The sequence below is a fragment of the Leptodactylus fuscus genome, chromosome 2 (assembly GCF_031893055.1).
Source record: "Leptodactylus fuscus isolate aLepFus1 chromosome 2, aLepFus1.hap2, whole genome shotgun sequence".
NCBI classification, from domain to species: domain Eukaryota; kingdom Metazoa; phylum Chordata; class Amphibia; order Anura; family Leptodactylidae; genus Leptodactylus; species Leptodactylus fuscus.
Window position 1 is genome coordinate 73,104,454 of NC_134266.1, and position 22,492 is coordinate 73,126,945.

Sequence of the window (22,492 nt, forward strand, 5' to 3'; positions counted from 1 at the left end):
TCTATGGTGAGAAGTCAAGGAGGCGGTCCTAGCAGTGATAGACAGCTACCTCTGTATGCACAGTCATTAATACACAGTCACCTTCACCTCACAGAATAGAAAGAGCAGAGATTTCAGTGGATAAAAGGTCGTTTTCAAAAATCCCATTATATCAATCTACTCGGTTCTCCCTGCACTATAACATGCTGCCTGCAGACAGAACAGTGCTTTTCATGTGACAGATTCCCTTTAAAAGAGGTTTTCCCCATTTCTCTGTTCACTTCCTGTATTCTTCAAACAGTCAAAGGATAGGTCATTAAAGAGGACCTTTCATGGGTTTGGGCACATGCGGTGTTATATAACACTGGAAATCCGACAGTGCGCTGAATTCAGCGCACTATCGGCTTTCCCGATCTGTGCCCCGGGTAAAGAGCTTTCGGTACCGTTACTGTAGCTCTTCACAGTCAGAAGGGCGTTCCTGACAATCTGTCAGGAACATCATTCTGCACAGCAGCGCCTATAGCACTGTACAGTGTGAGCGGGGAGGAAAGCCCCCTCCCTCTGCTCACAGTACTCGTCCATAGACAAGCACTATCAGGAGGGGAGGGTGCGTTCCTCCCCGCTCACAGAACACAGTGCCATAGGCGCTGCTGTGCAGAAGGACGTTTCTGACAGACTGTCAGAAACACCCTTCTGACTGTGAAGAGCTACAGTACTGGTACCGAAAGCTCTTTACCCGGGGCACAGATCGGGAAAGCCGATTTCAGCGCACTGTCGGATTTCCATTGTTATATAACACTGCATGTGCCCAAACCCATGAAAGGTCCTCTTTAATATGTGAATGGTGAGGACCAAACAGCCAGGACTGCAGCCAATTGGCTGTTTAAAGAGGTTGCAGTCTGTTGCATGAGTCAATGGCATCACATTCATTCATTGATCACATGATGCAGCAACAACTCAATCCCATTCAAGTGGATGGAGATGAATTATACAGAGCACAGCCCCTAGACAGTGCTCATTGCTATACTTTGTGCCCTTTAATATCTTCATAGTAGAAATGTGCAAAACGCAAGATCACAATAGCATCAAAAACCATTAGCCCACAATTATATTCATACTACTAGTCCAGCACACTGGTCAGCACCACATTGTGGATTTCACATTAGCTTCACCACTGGGCTCTGGATCAGTGTGTGAGGAAGTTATTAAAGGCGTTCCTACAGCCAGTTTTCAATAATACCCCACCCATTGCACACATGGCCAGGATTTTAGCCTTTTCACCCTATTGATTAATGTGCAGAAGCTGCTACAATTCTTGCACGCCACAGATGACTTCTGATACGTGAGGGAAATATGTAAGGAAATGAACTCGCCTCTCATGTAAGTACACACAGAAATCGGTGGAGAAAAAGCCATATTATCTATAGGCAACAGGGATTATAAAATAATTCATAGTATCAGTCAAAAAAAGCAAAAAAAAAAAAAAAAGCTCTGAAACAAAGGAGTGGTATGAGCGGTTTTTCTGTATTACTGTGTTGTAATTAAAGAGAAAACTTTAACCCCACTTCCAATAAGTCCAGCTCTTTACATCAGTTAATAGGTTCTGCTCCACTTATTCTGGTATAGCTGGATTTTTTTTTTATCTAGCCCCAACTGCTCCCGAGCAATCAATGCTGTTAGTTTTTGGTACCAGATAGGCTTTTTATTCTCTGTACTGTCAGGAAGGCGGTGTCAGACTGAGGCAGGATAAGGGTGTGATTCTGTGCTCTGACAATGACTGCCTCTGACTTATGCCCCCTGCCAGACACCATCCTTCTGACATTACAGAGCCTAAATAGCTCATCAGACAACAAAACAAACTGTACTTGTTGCTAGAGAATGGTGGCGGCTAGAGAGAAAATTCCAACTGTGCTGGAATCAGTAGAGCAGCGCCTATTAATAGGTGCTAAGAATTTTAATTAATGGAGGTGGTGAAAGATCCTCTTTAAAGTGTGTTGATCAATTACTACAAGCCCCTGTTTATATGTTCTAATACATGGAAACCAGTGTAGAGCTACTGCATCTGAATGGGCATCATGTACTATCTTTTTTTCATCTCAAAGTGTGTAATCACTTGAAGATTCACCTTGCAATAGGAGGTGATCTGTTATTGCAAGACTCACCAACGATCACAAGAGATCCTCATTAGAGATAAGCGAATACCATTCGATCGAGTAGGTATTCGATCTAATATTAGGGTATTTGACATATTCGATTCCAATCGAATACCACGTGGTAAACGCAGTAAAAATTTGTATACCCTCTCATCTTCCCTTGCGCTTTTTTTTTCACAAATAATTGTGCAGGGAAGATGGAACAGGAAGCAGGAAAACATAGGCATAAAAAAAAAAAAAAAAAATAGAAAAAAGCCATTGGCTGGCGAAATCAGGTGATCTCGGATTTATAAGAATAGTGTCAGCCATTTTCATGTCAGATGCAGTTTGGTGAGATAGGGAAAGACGTTGTACTGAGGGTGAGATAGCGTTTAACCACTGGTAGGCAGGAAAAATTCAACAGTTCTTTTCAGAGCTACACTGCAGGAACAGCTTATATACACTGAACCTGCCAAAGATGCGTCAGGGTAGGGATGGGGAAATCTAGCTGGGGATCCAGTCCACAGTCCAGCTACTGGAGAGGGGCTGCCAGCAGTGCCCCTCGCCATTAGCACAAGGGGACAAGGACGAGGAAATCCAGCTGGGGATCCAGGCCGCAGTAGCTCGACTGTGGATCAATTTATCTACTGGAGAGGGACAGTCACAGTGCCATAACATCAAGCAGGGTGCAGGGTACCCCACTGATGAGGCCTGAGCACCAGGAACCTATGCTAGGGTGGATAGCAGATATTGTGGACCCGCAACCAGCTAGTCCCATCCACAGTACTGACGACACAGTTCCATGTGTCTGTGCCAGCACACAATTTCCTCGTCCTCCTTCAACACCACCACCTTCACAGTTAACAAATAGTTAAAAAAAAAAAAAATAAAAAAAAAAGAAAAACGTTTTAGGGCTCACCCCAAGGGCCAAAAACTAAAACACTGCTGTTTAAAGGCTCAACTCACCGAAAAGGCCAAAAACACTGCGGGTGCAAGGCTCTACTCACCCCAAGGGCCAAAAAGTAGAACAAACAGCACTGGGGCGGCCATTTTCTTGTGGCCTGTGGGCATGCGCAGTATGCTCTGCCCAGGCCTACAAGTTTCAACGCCTGCGCCAGAAGAAGACACAAGAAGAGGATGCTCCTGACAAAGATGGAGGCGGCGCTGGAAAGAGTTCTCTGGCAGCATTGGGGACGCCCCCAGTGCTGCGAGAGAACTCATTTGCCTATCCAGAGGCGGCCCAGAGAAGACATCTAAAGGTAGGAGAGGAATAGCCTTTCTTAAGGCTATTCCAATGTGTTAGGGAGAAAAAATACCTTCTAAATGATAGAATCCCTTTAAGGGACTAACTTAATTTGGAAGGGCTCACGTTAAGGGCCAGAAAAGTGAATTTTTGAAGGCCTTACCACATCACAGACACACACAATGACAGTTAAGGGTGGGGGCTGTTGGATTTCCCATTGTCTATGCCATCTGTGGTTGTCTTGGGCAACGTGATTTAAAGGGGTGCATGATAATGATTCTTTAGCTTTAAATTTGTGTTTCTGTCCATACTATTGTGGAGAAAAGAAGGTTTCAAAGTATTTTTCAACATTCATAGAGGTTCTATTGAGTTTGACAAGTGTCTAGTTGATAGGCTGTGATAGAGGGGTAATACTGGGACTTGGGGATGTTAGATGCCCCCAGGCATACTTCCCCTGCTGTCCCAGTTGCATTCCAGAGGTGTTGGCATCATTTTCTGGGGTGTCATTGTGGACTTGGTGACTTTCCTTAGTCGAATTGTGGTTTCCCCTGAAACAAGCTTTTTTTCCCCATAGACTATAATGGGATTCGATATTCGGTCGAATATTGAGGGGCTACTCGAAACAAATATCGAATATTTCACTACTCGCTCATCTCTAATCCTCATTTCTAAAAACATTATTCACACTACACATTAAAAACACTTGCCACAGTCAGTCAATAGCTACCACAGCATTAAAGGGGACAGTTTAATATTGTGTTCTCTATACCCCATGCCACGATCTTGGGAGCTGATATGTTACTATGGCAACCTGGGCTCTGAACAAGGCTCTTGGGTCCACCATCTTTACTTCTCTGTGAAAAGGTCCTTCCGGGGCAGATCCTTATCAGCATATGACTGAGTCAGCCGCAATACATGCTGGTACTGTAGCATATTCTATCAGGGATCAGAAGACCCCATGATCTAGTCTCCTTATCAGATGAACCTCTCAAGGAAACCCTTGAAATGAGAATAATCCTTTAAACGTGACATTGCTTGATAAGTTGTCCATTATACTACAATACCTCCGTTTTGCGGTATATTGCACATACCTATAGATGTGCATTAGGTTGTTACACTTCCATACACGTCTACTAGTTCTGTCCCACTAACTGTAGATTGTGCCTGGCACCAGCTATATAGTACAGCTAGAACCCAGCAGCAATGTGCAAGGCACTGCTTTTATGTCACAGATCACCACAGCATTATTGTGCTGAGGGTTTGCTATACAATTTGCATAGCATAACAGTACTGTGTTGAGCGGACAGGGGTTATATGAACAAATGCAAAGTTATACCTGAAGACTATAAGGTTAATTAGCTCCTCCTGCTCTATAACATGCTGCCTAAAGAACTTTACTTTCATCGTGACAGATAGCCTTCAAAAGTATCCATCACTATATTTCTATGCATTTGTCACGTTAGAATAGTGCGATGCGATTGGTCTGGGAGATCATGAGCAAAACCAAATTCCCAACTATATGAACATGTTATCTTGATCACAATTCATGAATATTTTGTTCTTGTCGTCCCCAGTTAATTGACAAGGTCGGTGTAACAGATGCTCAATTAAGTTGTGGCAAGTTCTTAATGGAATTTTACCTTTACAATTTTAACCCCACTGCAGCCATTTATTCAATTTTCACCCCCAGTCTTCCTAAAGTCAAAAATGTATTATTTATCTGCTCACAGCGCTGGGGGCTTAAAGGGGTTGTCTAGTTTCACCAAATAAAGGTTGTTAGTATAACGAAAAGTTATACAATTTTCCAATATACTTTGTTTCAACTCTTTATTGATAGAAAATCATGAGGAATTGATGCAGAACGTACGGTATATCGCAAAAGTGTATAACTTTTCATTATACAAACTAACATTTAGTTACAGAAACTGGACAACAAATTGTACTTTGCCATTTAATATTCTGTTTAATGCTGCCGCAAAAAATAAAAAATTCAGAGAGAGAATAAGAAAAGAATTAAAAAAAATAAATAAATTGTATTTATTCAACACTCTTACAGGCTCAGTTTTAGGGTAGGTTCACACTACAGCAGATTGGATTCCGCGTGTGAACATACCGCAGGGCTAGCCATGACAAAATGCCGATGCAGTGCACCAGCATCCCGTCGCAGCATTCTGCTCCGGATTAGGCCCAAATGAATAGGCCTAATCGTGAGGGAGTCTCGCGCCGCAGACGAGTCAGCCATTGAAGTCACTGGGAGCCGTTTTGGCAGGCAGATTCCGACTCAAAATCTGCTGACAATAACTGTGTGAACTAGCCCTTATAGAGCTCACTGTGTAGCTAAAAATGACATGGCATGTATTCTGCAGGTCAGCACAATTACGAGATATCAAATTTACATAGTTTTTGTTACGTTTGAACACCTTAAAAAAAAAAAAAAAAAAAAGCCTTTGAAAAAAAATAAAATACAAACTCTTGGCTTTGCCATATTCTGACACCCATAAGTTTTTTTTTCATTTTTTAAATATTGCCACATACAGAGCCGCAGGAGCCTTTTTTTTTTTTTTTTTGCTGTGCCAGATGTGCTTTTCATTTATATTATTTTGGGGAGGAGGGGGTATTGTCTGATGTTTTACTTTTTATTTGATTATTATGGGAGGCGAAACTGAGAAAATATTTGTTTCTAGTCCCCCTGCAAAACTCTGCATTCAGTTTTATCTCAAGCAGATATGTAAATGTGTGGTCTGATTTACACCCTCTGACAGGATGACACTATAACTGAGGTCTGCTACAGGCAAGCCTAAGTAGTTTTGCTATGACGAGCCAGGCAGCCTTCACAAGATTGAAGGCTGTTAGATCACCGGATGGCCCTCCCAGTCACACCACGCAGAAGCAGTACTGGCAACATAAAGTAATCAAAGACAGAGGGGCTTGGTCTGGGGGCTCAAGTTGTACTAAGGCTGATTGGCCTCAGCAGTCATGAGACCCAGGACAGGCCGCCAGAGCAGAAGAACCAGGAGGCGCCAAAAGGACACTGGAGCACCAGGGACAGAAGAGTATACTTTTTTTTCTCTCTCTCTCTCTCTCTCTCCACTGCCCCTAGCGAATTTAAAAGTTAAATGAGGTTGTCCAATTTTGCCCTTTAACTCCTTCCTGCAGAATCCCCTCAGGGAATTTATTCAGGAATATAGTGAACATTTGTACTCTCCAAATGTTGCATCAAATTTATTTTCTAGAAATTAATGTGCAACTAATGGTGAAGTGTGAAAATGGTAATTCTTTTCAAAAATCAGTTCAATGCCCAATATGATGTGCACAGCTTGTCAGATATTTTTATGAAATATGTATATATTATATTGTATGTGGAGTCTAGTTATTTTTCTTTAACATTTGAAGACTGAGGGTTTCCTGTGTACTGTAATTTTGTTTTGTATGGTAACCCCTTTCAGAATGTGCATTCAGTACAGCGACTAAATAGCAAGCCTTGTGTGCGACTTGTGATTGAGAGGTCACAGCTCCAGGTCAGTCTGAGAACATTACTGACCAAAGCTCTCCCTTTCATATGTGAATTTAGTGTCCGTTTCTTTAAACTCTTCCCACCGCAGGCATTTTTCGATTTTCATTTTTGACTGCCCTCCATTCCCCCCAAACCCATGTTTGCAGGACAAACTTTTCTTTCTGGGGAATTGCTATTACTTTGATCACTTTTTATTCAAATTTTTATCAGAGGTAAAACAGTGAAAAAAAAAAATGGCAGTTTGGCACTTTTTTTTTTCTGCTATAGCATTACCATACAGGAAAAATATTTTTTATATTTGTAGAGCGGGCATTTTTGGACACAGGGATACCTAATGTGTATGTGTTTCAAAGTATTGCTCCTATATGTGTTCTAAGGAAAGGGGGGTGATTATATATATATATATATATATATATATATATATACATATACATACACATACACATACACACACACACACAGTACATGGAGATACCCCTTTAGGCTCCATTCCCACAGAGTAACGCACCGCTCATTCTGACACGTAAACACGTGTCAGAGTGAGTGCTGTAAAACAGAATCCCATTGACTTCAATGGGTGCCGTCTTGTGCGTGCTACACATTGAAATCAATGGGAGCTTTTTTGACCCATTGATTTCAATGTGTAGCGCACGTAAGACGGCACCCATTGAAGTCAATGGGATTCTGTTTTACAGCGCTCACTCTGACACGTGTATATGTGTCAGAATGAGCGCCGCGTTACTCCGTGGGAACGAGGCCTTAAGGACACTGGCACCTTAGGGGGCTCTGAAAGGGTGTCATAGCAAGTGAAAACAATTCTGCCCTTCAAAAGGTTAATGGCGCTCCAAACCTATGTATTTAAACAGCAATTTTGATCCACATGTGAGGCATTTCCATACTATTAGATTGTGTGGTGCATTTCCTCCTTTAACCATTTGTGAAAAAGAAACATTTGGTGCTAAACTGACACTGTATTGGGAAAAATGTGATTTTCCATTTTTGCATCCCAATGTTAATTAAATCTGTAAACAGCTGTGAGGTCAAACTGCTCACTATAACGCTTGATAAAGAGGTTGTGTTTCCAAAATAGGGGCACTTGCGGAAGCTAAAAACTGTTCCAGCAAAATCTGCCCTTGAAATGCCCAGCAGAGATCCTTGTCTTCAGCATGCTGCCCTGCATTGGCATTCAGTCGCTGCTAGACCGCAGCTAAATAAAACGGCGGAACACGTAAGGCTAAGGGCCCCAAGTTGCGGAAACACAGCTTTTTTTTGTTGTTGCAGATTTTACTGCAGTTTTTTAAGCCAAAACCAAGAATGGCGACAAATGGAATCGAAAATCTATAGAAAGCACTCATGCTTCTAACTTCTTTTCAATCTAGTCCTGACTTTGGCTTAAAAAAAAAAAAAAAAAAAAAAAAAAAAAAAAAAAAAGCTGCGTTTCCGCAACGTGGGGCTCCAGCCTAAGGGAATTTCTTTTCATTTTCGGCTATGTGAATGTAGCCTAAATCTACATGTGGAGTATTTTGGAGCTGAGGAGAAATTGTATTACAAGTTGTGTGATGCATTTTCTCCTTTAACCCCTTTTGAATGTGTAGAATTTGGGAATAAATTAACGTATTATTGGGAAAAAAAAAATAATGAAGTGTATAAATTGCACCTCTGTGTTTTAATTGCAAAGTGCTTAAAAGAGTTAGCAGTTCCTAAAAGCAGTTTTAGGCTGAGGCCCCACGTTGCGGAAACGCAGCTTTTTATGTTGCAGATTTTGTTACTATTTTTTGAGCCAAATCCAGGAGTGGATCGAGCAGTAGGTAGAAGTATAAGAACTTCCTATATAGTTTCCATTCCTTCTGTAACCATTTTTGGCTTTGGCTCAAAAATCTGCAACAAAAAAAGCTGTGTTTCCGCAACGTGGGGCCTCAACCTTAAATCATTTGAGGGGTGCAGTCATTAAAGAGGACCTTTCATCAGATCAGGCACATGCAGTTCTATGTACTACTGGAAAGCTGACAGTGCGCTGAATTCAGCGCACTATCGGCTTTCCCGATCTGTGCCCGGTGTAAAGCGCTATCGGTCCCGGGACCGTAGCGTTTAGTGTCAGAAGGGCGTTTCTGACAGTTAGCCAGGGACGTCCTTCTGCCCAGCAGCGCCTATCGCGCTGTAGAGTGTCAGCCGGGAGGAACGCCCCCCTCCCTCTCCTGATAATACTCGTCTATGGACGAGCTGTGTGAGCAGAGGGAGGAGGTGTTCCTCCCCGCGCCACAGTACAGCGCGATAGGCGCTGCTGGGCAGAAGGGCGTCCCTGGCTAACTGTCAGAAACGCCCTTCTGACACTAAAGCACTTCTTCCAGCGGTGGCTTGTAACTTATAAGGCCTCGGGCAGAGCAGAGTGCGCAGGCCCACAGGCCACGAGAAAATGGCTGCTTGCACAGTATTGTAAGCAGCTAATTTACATACCGAGAACGGTGGCACGCAAAAGACGACTAAAGGTAGGCTATTCCGACATGGTACCTACAAAAAAAAAAAAAAAAAGGGTGTCTGACTGATAGGATACCTTTAAGTGGGAAATCCCAGGTACTACATCATCATAGGTGAGCATAAACTGCTGTTTGGGTACACAGAAGAGAAGTAGCACCATTTGGCTTTCAGAGCATAAACAGAGATGGTTTAATTTCTGGATGCAATGTGAAGTTTGCAGAGCCTGTGAGGAGCGAGTAAAGTAGAATCTCCTGGGAACTGACCCCATTTTGGAAACTACACCCACAAGGAATTTATAAAGGAGTGTAATGAGGAATAGTCTTTCAGATGTAAAAGCACAGCACATTGATGTAGCAACATGAGGGTTGTTTTTTTTGTTGGGTGGGATTGACTTTTCAATGACTTCTAACATATAAATTGAGCCAGTGATACATTACACATGTACACAACAAGATGTAGGTGTTACTCCATTTTATTCATAAGATTATGAAGGCTGCAGTCTTGCCTGAGTTTTTCCTCTGGTCTAAAAGCATTTTGTGATCTTGCATAATCATGACCATGGTCTGCAACTGTCCAGATTCGAGTCCTTGGAAGTCTATGGAAGAGTTTTCTGGACATGGTCTGAGCAAGCAGGAGAAAATGAGCTGTAAACATCTATTGGCAGTAGTGGAGGCAACAATGAGCATTACGTGAAGTTTTCTTTAGAGGTGTTAAACTTTCATTGTATTATTTTTGCAATTTAAGAAAGTCTTTTGCAAATAAAATCTCTACAGAATTTGAAAGTTTTAGCCTATTAGGCTTAAATGTAAAGCTAAGTTCAGACGGGATATTTTGGTCAGGATTTTGAGGCGGAATCCGCCTTAAAATCCTGACCAAAAAAAAAACCCAGCTCCCATTGAAATCAATGGGAGCCGGTCATTTCTTTTTTTTTTCCCTGTGAGCGGTCTGTCCCAGCTCTTGGAAAAAAGAAGTGACATGATCATCCTTCATATGGATGCCGCGGCCGGTTCAGCCACGAACATCCGCCTGAAGACGCTCATTCATTTGGGCCTAATCCGGAGCGGAGTGCCACAACTAGATGCCGGTGCAGTGCACCAGCATCCAGTCGTAGCTAACGGGTTTTTGGTCCAGAATCTGAGGCGTCCTCCGCCTCAAGTTCCGGACCAAAAAAAACTCTCTGTCTGAACTCAGCCTAAGGAAGCCTTCACACGGAGTTACACTCCGCTCATTCTGAACGTAAAACTCCATTCAGAATGAGGGCGTGAAAACCAGATTCCATTGATTTCTATGGGTGCCGGCATATGCGCGCTCCCCATTGAAATCGTGGGAGGCTTTTTTTTTTTACCTATCAATGTGATACACACGTATGCCGGCACCCATAGAAATCAAAGGAATCTGGTTTTTACGCCCTCATTCTGAATGGAGTGTAACTCAGTGTGAAGGCTCCCTTATAGTGAAAATTGAAAGATACAGTACTTTCTAAAATACAAATAGTGACATAGAAAATAAAAATAGATCAAAAATATTGAAAAAAAAAATTAAACTTTTGAAGTGTATGCGTTAAAAAAAAACACAAAAAAACACTTTTTAAACAGCAGAAAGATCATCATGACAGTGGTGGGGAGCTAAGTTTCCAGCACTGCAAATTGGTTGTCAGACCATGGCCTGCCACCCAGTTTCATTATATATTATTTAAATATATATTTATTTATTCTATTCTATATAATATATACTAGTTTCAGCAAATAAAAGGTATTGTATAGTTTCACATTTGCCAGAGCACTTGTTACATCAATTCCACACAGAATCCAATCTTTAAAAGTCTTTGACTAGGACTCTTCATTGTTTACATCCAGGAGCTGAGAAACTGTCTGTATAGCATAACACACATTTGCAAGGTCTGTACAGTACAGCTGAGACAAGATGAGAGAAGTGGGGCACCAGGGTGACATGGCCAGGACACATTTTAATCCACTGGGAAAAAACAAAAGACGACTTCTTCCTATTCACTGACTCCAGGCAGCGATCCTGCAGAGTATTAGGAATTGATATAGAACGTATACTAGAAGATTGTACAACTTTTCATCACGGTGAGTACATTAACTTGTCAGTACAGTAGAGATAAGAGGAATAAAAACAGAACTTCCGCTATACAAATTTAATTTGTCAAAATCTGTCGTCAGAATCTCCCCAATATTTCTAGTAGAGGTTAAAAAAAGGCATCGTCTTGCCGGCAGAAAATCTAAAATTAAAAAACCTAACATGAAGAAGTTTCATTTTATTGAAAACTAAAAGACCTGCACTGGTGGAATGGCCCTTTATATGAATTTTTTTTTTTTTTTTTTTTTTTTTTTTAACTACCTAAGTTTTTTTTTTTTAAAAAAAAGTCAGATGACCACTTAAATTGATGCAAAGCTAATCCTCCTCTTTACCTAGAGCAGCAAAATACATTTTTCAAAAAAGGAAATCCACACTAACACATGACAGCAAGTGTTCTTTGATCCTCCAGCTTTGCAGTACATTCATCTCGGATGATTTTATTACCATGCACCTGCACTGTATAGCATAGCTCACCAGAAATTATAATTGCAAACTACACTCCATTTCTCACCATGTAATTGAATATTTTTAGAAGAAAAAAAACATTTTTGAACATTTTAACAGAAGAGTTGAAAATACATATGATATGGGAATATTTCCATTGCCGTTTTTTAGTCTCCTGCTAGAAAATATTTTACTGAGCCCATAAAGGTGGTAAAGACATTTGCTGACTGATCCATTTCATTATGTCTATAGCCACTTTTACATATGGGCTAATTTAATGCTTAAAAAGGACCTGCCACCAAATCTGAAAAGCACACATCTTATAAGCACCATCTTCCTGAACATTTTGGCGTTTTGTTTATCCAAACCCTTTCAGCCATTCCAAAGATGGAGGCCTTGATAGTGTTACTGGAAGTTAAGACATACTAGCCAAGTAGGCAATAATTCATTGTCTGGGGTCATGGATTGTGTTTTACACCTCATGTACCATTACCACCTACTTGGCTCGTAGATCCTAGTTTGCATTATTATGCAGAGGGCTTATACCTTTGGAATGGCTGAACAAGTTTGGGTAAAAAAAAAAAACACCAAAATGTTCAGGGTGACCGCACCTATCAGGTGATGTACATCACTGGGCTTTTCAGACCTGGTCAGTAGTCCTCTATAACCCAACATCCATTGCTATAAAAAGAAAGTTCCAGCATCATACAGTAGCCTAGACAAGTGGAAGCTTGTCCACCTCTCCTGACATCACTGTCAATAACCTGGCAGAAGACGTGATCAAGCATAATTGAAATAACCATTCACAAGTTAGATAAAGAGGACATGTCACTACTTCCATCAACTCCAATTCACTGCATTCTTGAGTAGGCACAGATCCACTGAGTTCAGCACAGATTGATTTTTTTTTCTCTATCCCCAACCATTCCCAGGAATCATTTTTATTAGTTTCAGTACAATTATACTGTCAGTTGGGCAGTCCTAGGATGGAGCAGAAAGACTGGGACTACTCACCTGGCAGAAGAGAGCAGTAGTGCAGTACAAATAATAGCAATGACTGTTCAGTATCAGTGTGGGAGGGGGGGCTGCACAAAAAAAAAAAAAAAAAAAAAAAAAAAAGATACAACTGTGCCATAATTAGTGGAGTAGCATCTATTTAACAAGCAAAGAGTTAGACTTGGTTGAGACAGCGAGGTCCTCTGTACATCAATTGATGCTGTTCCATTGATCCAGACAGTTGAAAATCTAGCCTGCGCAGTTTGAGCAAACAATGCTGTTTGTCTTAGAGCCTGATCTGATAAATAGTCTCTGTACTGTCAAGAGGGCGGTGTCAGGCAGGAGCAGAAAGGGGGCATTGACACAGAGTAAAGTGGCGCTGATTCTGCAACGATAACTAGCGGCAGAATCAGCATTGATAAAAAATTAAAAAAAAAAATAAATAAATTAAAAAAAAAGACTCCCATTGACTTCAACGGGTTCCGTCTTCCGCACGGAATACATTGAAATCAATGAGTTAAAAAGCCTCCCATTGATTTCAATGTGTTCCACGCAGAAAAAGGAACCCATGTGAATTCCCCCAAATGAGGTAAGAGTCTGAGCTCTGAATTATCTCCCCCTACCTGACACTGCCCTTCTGATATTACAGAGCCTAAATGGCATATCTAGGACCAAACCTTGCTATAATTATTGCTTAGGAATAGAGGGGGCTAGAGAAAAAAGTGGGAGGGGCGCCTATTCACGGATGCTAAGAACTTTAACTAGTGGAGGTGGTGAAAGGTCCTCTTTAAGGCTGAAGGTCCACGTTGCAGAAACGCTACTTTTTTTTTAATGCAGATTTTGTTGCGTTTTTTCCAGCCAAGAGTGGCTACAAAAGGAATGGGAAATGTATAGAAAGCTCTTATATTTCTACCTTCTGCTCAACCCACTCCCAGGTTTTGGCTCAAAAAACTGCAACAAAATCTGCTACAAAAAAAAGTTGCGTTTCCACAACGAGGGTCTTTAGCCTAAATAGAGATTTAGCTAGGATCCACACAAAATAAATAAATAAAAATATGACAGGAACAGAGGAGAATTTTAATTATATGAACAAGTATGGCATCTTTCTTCACATTCTTTATGCAAGAAATCTGCAGTTCAAAACAGAGGCCATATGAGGTCAAGGCAGTGCAGACACATGACCACACCATCCATGCTATATAACGCCATCCAGTAGATATTGCTACAGAATTGCACAGATATGAAGCCACTTAGTTTTTTTCCAAAAACTTTTGATTGGAAATTAAACAGGTACCGTATATACTCGAGTATAAGCCGACCCGAATATAAGCCGACCCCCCCAATTTTACCACAAAAAACTGGGAAAACTTATTGACTCGAGTATAAGCCTAGGGGGGGAAATGCAGCAGCTACTGGAAAATTTCAAAAATTAAAATGGTCAGAGTTTTTGGGTGCAGTAGATGCTGGGTGCTGGGGAAGGGTGTTTTAGTTTTGTCTGTCCCTTCCCTTCCTTTTTTTCCCCCACTTGGAATTCAGCCTGGCTGAACATAGGGTATCTGCAGTGCTCCTGTTAACCCCTTCCTGATGGAACAGGAGCACTGCAGATACCCTATAGTCAGTAGACCGGGCACTTTCAGACACAGGGATACCTAATGTGTATGTGTTTCACAGTCATTTTCTACTTTTCTATGTATTCTAGGGAAAGGAGCGATTTAGAACATTTTTTTTTTTTTTTTTGCACTATTTTATGGGAGATTATATACATTAATATTGTGGCTGGTCATAGACCCACCCCCCTAAAAAAAAAAAAAAAATTTGCTGACTCGAGTATAAGCCGAGGGGGGCTTTTTCAGCACAAAAACTGGGCTGAAAAATTCGGCTTATACTCGAGTATATACGGTACTTCCATTTCTATAATGTGCCCTCAATTATGATGGTCTGACCTCAAACCCCCACCAGTCCTAAGAATGAAGAAGAAGCAGCACCAATTCAGCATTGCTTGATAGACACGCAGTCATAGTTAAAGAGGACCCTTCACCTCTTCCACCAATTCAAGTTGTTACCATCACTTAAAGGTCTAGCTCCACAGATTCCAGCGCAGTTGGGATTATTTTCTCTAGTCCCCAATGTTAGAATCGCACCCCTTGTCTGCTCCAGCCTGACAGTACAGAGTGGAAATAGCGCATCAGTCACCAAAACTAACAGCATTGATTTCTTGGGAATATTTGGTGCTACAGAAAAAACTCCAACAGTGCCAGATACAGTGGAGCAGAGCCTATTAAACCAGGGGTGCTCACACTTTTTCAGCATGTGAGCTACTTTATAAACTGACCAAGGGATAAAATCTACTACCCACTTTTTGTGGGCGGGCCGGGGCGGAGCGCGAGAGCAGGAGACAGATCGCCAATGTCTGCTTGTTCACAGCGCAGGCTGAGAATCATCTCTGGACACTGGCAGGCCGGGGCCTTGCACTCGTTCGCAGTCAGGGCTGCGGTAGCCCCGCCTGCCAATGTCCGGAGATGACTCTCAGCCTGCACTGTGAACAAGCAGCCCCCCAGCTCCCTTCATCCCTAAGAGCGGGGAGCACATCATCCCCAGGTCCTGCTGCTGCCCGGCCTGCAAGTGTCCGGAGTGCTTGTTTACTGCGCAGGCTGAGAGTCATCTCCGGACATTTGCAGGCGGGGCCTTCAGACATCGGGGATCCTTGGCTGCATCCCGCGATCGACCCATACGTCCTTTGCGATCAACTGGTAGATCGCAATCAACGTATTGGGCACCCCTGTATTAAACTATATAAAGAGCTGGACTTGTTAGAGAGGGTGAAAGGTCCTTTTTAATAAAGTTTCAATGCACATGCTGAATTTTATTCCAGTAATACAAACAAATGGTTTATTTTAAATAAGCTTGAAGAATTCCTGTTTATTAGGATATATTTCACTAAATTAAAAGCTCTATTAAGCAGTGACCACAAGAACTGCCCAACCTCTTCATACTCTTGTCAGTAGCGTTTTTGTTTGTTTTTTAATTGGTACAACATGGGAGTAATAGTTTATACAGAGTCAGGCAAAATGCTCAGCTCTTGCTGGAATAACTGCGGTACCTGAATAGTCATCAAAATTTGTTATTGAGCATTTAAAAAAAAAAAAATTCCTTTCTTTCCATTTACATATAAATTCAAGTTCTAGATTTTAGACTCTCATCCATCTCAAAAACAAGGCTGCAATCATGAACACAAGTAAGAAAGACCCACAGGTCTCATGAAAATAGCCAAGCAGGCAGCCTCAGCCATTTTTGGAAAGATCAAACACCTGCACATACACATCAGGGCTCGTTCACATCTGCGTTGTGGTGTCCGTACTGCAGGTTTCCGTTTCCTGCCTAAAACAGAGGCAGGAGACGGAAACCTGCAGGAGTCTCTCTCACCCATTCATTTGAATGGGTGAGAGAGATGTCCGGCCGTGAGCGGCGGTGAGCGTTTTGCGCTCTCCGCCGCGAAATCGGGTTTTATAATCCGGACACAGAGTCGGACATGCAGTACTCTGTGTCTGGATAAAAAAATCCGGTTTCGCGGCGGAGAGCCTAAAACGCTCACCGCCGCTCACGGCCGGACCCGGTCTGTGGTTTCCGTCTTCTGGCATGCAGAAGACGGAAAGCACAGAACGGAAAGAAGAACGCAGGTGTGAACCTAGCGTCAGCAGGGCCCTGTTCTAGACCAACCCCAAACTGATACTTTTCCCAAAAATAGAGCAGTTGTGTTTGCTTAGAAAATGCATTAAGTGAACTTTTCATCAGTTTGATCAACATCAAAATTATTCCTGCACAGTTGAAATATTTTTTGTAGCCCCCACCATTCCTGAGCAATCATTTCTGTTCATTGCAACATCCAATAAACTAATTTAGACCAGGGGTAGGCAACCTCAGCACTCCAGCTGTTGTAAAACTACAACTCCCAGCATGCATACTTACTCTGCTGTTCTTGGAACTCCCGTGGAAGTGAATGGAGCATGTTGGGAGTTGTAGTTTTACAGCAGCTGGAGTGCTGAAAGTTGATGGCCTCTGATTTAGACTGTCTACTGACAGGGGAGGGGGGTCTTGGACCGGTTGCTCTGGTACTAGAGGGCTAATGAAAGTTTCCAACTGGTGTCAAAATGAGTGGAGCAGCACCTATCAGTTGCATCATATTCATTGGGATCCAACTCCCAACACCCCCACAGTCAGTAGGCCTGTGACATCATGTCCATTGGTCACGTATATGCTGCTACTTGATTCCATTCATATGTGCTTACAATACCAGACACAGCCACTATACAGGGTGCTATGCTTGGTAAGCAGTCGATGATTCTGCAGCATATGTCCACACACTGCATCCTCTTCCAACACCTCATCAAAGGGGCATGGTTGTCAGACCCCCACCAATAGAATATTGATGACCTACTCTAAGGGCATTAACATCGGTTCCAGAAAAGCCCTTTAAAAGAAGTCCAACAAGTCAGCCATTTATAACCAAAGGGTCCTTTCATACAGAAAGATAAATGAGAGGATCTATGGTACAGCAAGTCACTTGGACTTGCAACACTTGCATTTGTTACAATAACAATGTATATTTCATGTTTGCCATTGCTGACTTTTATATCAGCATAAACAATGCAGCCAGTAAATGTGCAAATCTGGTTACCTGCTGCATATGTTTAGAGTAAGGCCAGTGTAAACCTGTAAAATCCAAGATTTCTGAATCCTTTGCATTTGCTTCTTGGTTGTCACATCTAGCTTTCACCTTACTCTGGTCAAGGAGTTTGAATGACCCTTCTCACACAGTCAAGCATTGTGCTATTTCAAATCCTTATTTGCAGTATCTGACTGGCGAGACCCCTAGCAACCACAAGCACACCATGTGAATGCAGCGTTGGTGTGCATGCTCGGCTACCGCTACTTTAAAGTCTTTACAACTGATGGAGATTGCCAAATACAGCATTTCACTAGTCCAATAGAAATAGTGGTGAGCAAAAATGAGGAACCACTGCTCCATTCACATGGATAGAGGATAAGTGTTATTAATGGAAAACACTTCAGATAAATTTATACACATATTGATGAAATACACGGTTATTTTATAGTCTGTGGACTTACACAGTAGATGAGGTTGGATAAAGACATCAGTACATCGAGTCCAACCTATAACCCTACAATCCCTACAGTGTTGATCCAGGACTTGCTCCTTTAAAAGCATATTCCATAGCAGACTTATAACCGCAGCCACTACACACATAACATTGCAACTAGTAAAATCCATCTAGAAACAGTAGTAGAAAATATATTAATCACAATGATGAAATAAAACACACTCAAGTTACATCTCAGCCAATAGCTTTCTGCTAGCGTTATAGATCTGCTCATTGAAACCATCAATGGTGAACGATCGTGATCCTACACCAATTAACCATCTCATCCCAGATCATACACCAGCACTCCATGCAGTGCATTATACCACCACATAGCACCCTGTACACACACTGACATATTCAGCAGAGCCATGGAAAGAGTGGGCGGCGTTAATGACTGGAGAAATCATGCACAGCAAGTCCAACCACCTCCTACTTCTAATAACTTGAAAATGAATAGCTTTTCAAGAATTACTCTGCAAAGCCAGGTTGCCACCATGATGCAGATACATACAGGCTGGACACAGAGAATGCCAGTCCTTCATTGCAAGTGCACAGCCCTCTGCCTGCAAGTCTTGCATCTGTCAAAACCTCAGGACCCTTGAAGGAGGAAAGCCATCTTAAGGGAGAGACCCAACTCTGTACAATTTGTGACAAGACTCCCATTTGTCAAGGGACAGGGATGGAAAATCTAGGTTTGTCCCGCCTCACATGAAAGCCATATGGTCACATCCTGCTAATGCACAATCATGATTGGTGTGAACAGGGTGGATAACACACAGGTAATCCAGCACTGCAACATGCCCTGCCTAGATCCAGCCAGGGATCGCCCAGCACTGTGGACCCACAACATCTGGGGGGATTGCAGTAGATGTGCATTGCATTTGTCATTGTGCAGGCATGCATACATATTAGAGATATAGATGCGCTCATCTATAGGCACAACTTACTTCCCAATCACCTCACACAGCTCATACACATCTTCAAACAGCACGTCGTCGTCGGCCATGGTCCTGAGGGGGGATTTCAATTAAACCACCAAAGAACTGTACAAACGAGGTCCAGCCGGGAAGGTATTAGGTCCCAAGCGGAGGATGGCTGCACAAATCCTATCACAATGACACCGAGACAGAGGCGAAGGTGACACCCGGCGCTCCCCTTTCATCAATGGACCGCGGCAGGCGGCCGCTCTACATCTCAGGGCCGCCGCTCAGCCAGCGCTCCGCCATCCCTAGGAAACCGAGCGCCTCCCGGCGCCGAGACACACTGGACAGAGACCGCGCCTCGACTTGCCGTCGTTCACGAGCAGCGCGCCCCCGGTTTAAATGGCGGTGTCCGTTCCACAGATAACCGTGCCCCACATTTCAAACCTGAGGCGGGAGCGCGCTCTGCTTCTTCCCCTCAGATGATATTAGGAGGAGGCAGAGCCGTGCGCGCCCATGTGACGGTTCATTCCGTAGATGACGTCGGGGAACGAGCACGCATTCTCCACCTCTCCTTAGCCTTCCAATAGGGAAGGGTCTACTGCGCGCCCCCGGGGAAGCCTGAGGTGAACGTGAAGCGCGCACACGATGTCGTGCACGTCGGTGGGGAGGGGGAGTGGAGACGTGAGGTAACAGTTCACTGTAAGGAGCGCAGCCTTTACTCCCTACACCGACTATTGCCTTGGCTGCTGATATTCCCTGGATTCCTAGTCCAGCAGTGCTGTCCTCTTATAAGACTCATGTTCTCCAATAGGGAGCTGGCGGGAGTAGCCTGTGTGAGGTGACGAGCCAATGGCTTCAGTCAGCACGAGAGTGGCAGCCCTGCTTTCCTATAGCCTGTGCTGGGAGGGCAGGGATTGATCATCACATAGGAAGTGTGGGATTTCTGGATGCTGGGCTGCCATTGCCAGCACTGAGACAGTCATAGGGAATGAAGGGCTGCAGCCACTAGCCCAAAGGAGCTGCTTCACTAGTGAGGTGAATGTGATATACTGTTACTATATCCATTATGGCCACCTTCATTTATTTACTGTGTTGTAGAAAATTTAGATGAAATTTAGATATCGGTCATTGTACACACTTAGGCGCTATTTCAGTCTGCGTGGTGGATTCCCTTGGACTTCACTGACTTATGACTAATGGATTCTATTATTGTAACAAGACCGCAGCTCTGCTTACAGGTGTGAACTCATCCTAAAGCTTTTTTCACAAGTTCGCCATATTTATGGATTGCATGTGGAGCCATTTATTTTAAAGGTTTCCTATCACTCAGACACAATTTTTTCTAGGTGCCAAGTCGGAATAGACTTGAGAAAGGCTAATCTTCTCCTACCTTTCATCGTCTTCTCCGCGCCGCTGTTCGCCTACAATCCCGGTTTTTCTCGGTATGCAAATTAGCTCTCTCGCAGCACTGGGGGCGTCCCCAATGCTGCGAGAGAACGCTCTCCAGCGCCGCCTCCATCTTCGTCAGCAGCGTCCTCTTCAGCCTCTTCTTTCAGCGGTGGCTTGTAATTATTAGGCATTTGGCAGAGCAGACTGTGCATGCCCACAGGCCACGAGAAAATGGCCACTTTCACAGTATTGTAAGTGGCCCTTTTCTCGTGGTGTGTGGGCATGTGCAGTCTGCTCTGCTCGAGGCCTAGAAGTTACAAGCCACCGCCGGAAGAAGAGGACGCTGCTAACGAAGATGGAGGCGGCGTTGGAAAGCGTTCTCTCGCAGCATTGGGGAAGCTCCCAGTGCTGTTTGTGCGCTGGGGCCCGACCCCAGTGCTGCGAGATAGCTTATTTGCATACCAAGAAAAATCTGGATTGTAGGCGAATGGCGACGCTGAGAAGACGGCAAAAGGTAGGAGACGAATAGCCTTTCTTAAGGCTATTCCGACATGGTACATAAAAAAAATTGTGTCTGAGTGATAGGATCCCTTTATAGTGTGCGTGTTGATGCTCCATATTGGTTGGGTGGGTGGACCACTACAGAGCTCTATTAAAGGGGTTCTATCACTGGGAAAAGTCATTTTTATCTAAACACATGCTTGCATAGGCTTTAGAAATTCTATTCCACACTTACCTATAGTATGTAGATTGCCTCACTGGTGTCTGAATAAGTCCCTTTTTATTCATATGCTAATGAGCTTCCAGCCAGCTCAGGAAGTTCCCAGCAGCCTCCTCTCTCCTATTATCTTCTATGTGTGTGAAGCAAACAGGAAGCTGAGTCATCAGCAGCAGCAGCAGTCTCCCATAGAAAACAATAGGAGAGGTGTGCACCAGTCTAATTAGCATATGAATAAAAACGGACTTATTCAGAAACCACTGAGGCAATCTACATAGTAAAGGTAGGTGTGGAATAGACTTTCTAAAGGCTATGCAAAGGTGTGATTAGTTAAAAATGACTTTTCCTAGTGATAGAGCCCCTTTAAAGTCTATAGCGCCTGAAAATTATGGTAGAAAAGTATAGTAATGTGTTTGTTTCAAAAAAAAAAAAAAAAACTTCCTTGAAAAAAATGGTTGGTAAATGGAATTTGAGGTCCCAACTGTTTGATCCAAGAAATACGGCTAATACCTGTTCCATATTTACCCCCCTGTGAAAACGGCCTACAAGACATTTTTCCCATTGTAATGATATCTACTCTTAGTCCTGGCCACATTGATAAACTGACCATTAATGTAAAGATTTGGCCAAAATATCGCGAGCCTTCTAGTTTTTATTACCGGTAAATTATAATTGATGTAAGTAAAGAGGCAAACGTAACTAAGTAGATCACACAATATAAGCACTGTGATATCACTATGTATACAGCTATCAGGAAAGCAGGGATGGTAATAGACAATCCCTGCCTTCTCTCGGATATCTCTTAGCAGAAACAATGTGAGACTAATGACAGTACCCTCTAAGGCTGTTTCTACACTTTGCAGAAATGCCTTTCTTATTCATCATTGCAGCTCCATTATCATGAAAATCAGGATTGTATTTGGAATGGAAAGGTATTTAGAAGTCTTCTGGCTACTACCATGGCTTAAAGAGGTTTTCCAGGCGTTTTTTTTTTTGTATGCCTGGGAAACCGGGGGAGTTGAAAAAAAAAATACTCACCTGTACGCAATACTCCCAATGTCCATCTGGCACGTTCCAGTCCTTCTGCTCTGGCGTCTTCTCAAAGAGAAACTGCTCACTGGCTGTGACATCGCAAATCCCTTTAGCTGAAGCCGCAGTCTCAGTGGTCATTTGTGGCCGGGACTTCTGCCACATGTCAACACGGGACCCAGAAGACCAGACCACGCAGGCAAACACCAGAGCACTGTGGAAAGGTGAGTATGAATTTTTTTTATTTTTTCACTGCCCCTGCCTATTTAATACTTAAAGGTATTAAGATACTGGATATGACAGTGCTGTGCTCTGAGCACAGGAGGAAAACCCCCTGTGCTCAGAATTAGCATATAAGAATAAAGTCTGTATTTCAAAAATGGTGTTG

At 42.9% G+C, this 22,492-nt stretch overlaps 1 protein-coding gene across 11 annotated transcripts in view; it reads right to left on the reverse strand.

Annotated features, from left to right (window-relative positions):
* CASK (calcium/calmodulin dependent serine protein kinase) overlaps positions 1 to 19,727 on the reverse strand; it is a 211,070-nt gene extending 191,343 nt beyond the window's left edge. For 6 of the 11 annotated variants that reach the window (XM_075264015.1, XM_075264008.1, XM_075264014.1 and 3 more), the window contains exon 1: positions 18,993 to 19,726. In XM_075264015.1, coding sequence (XP_075120116.1) covers positions 18,993 to 19,051 — 59 coding nt within the window. In that variant the 5' untranslated portion in view covers positions 19,052 to 19,726. Of the gene's footprint in view, positions 1 to 18,992 lie in introns of all 11 variants that reach the window. The other 5 variants (XM_075264016.1, XM_075264013.1, XM_075264012.1 and 2 more) reach the window with 2 other exon arrangements.
* Between the last annotated feature and the right edge of the window lie 2,765 nt (positions 19,728 to 22,492).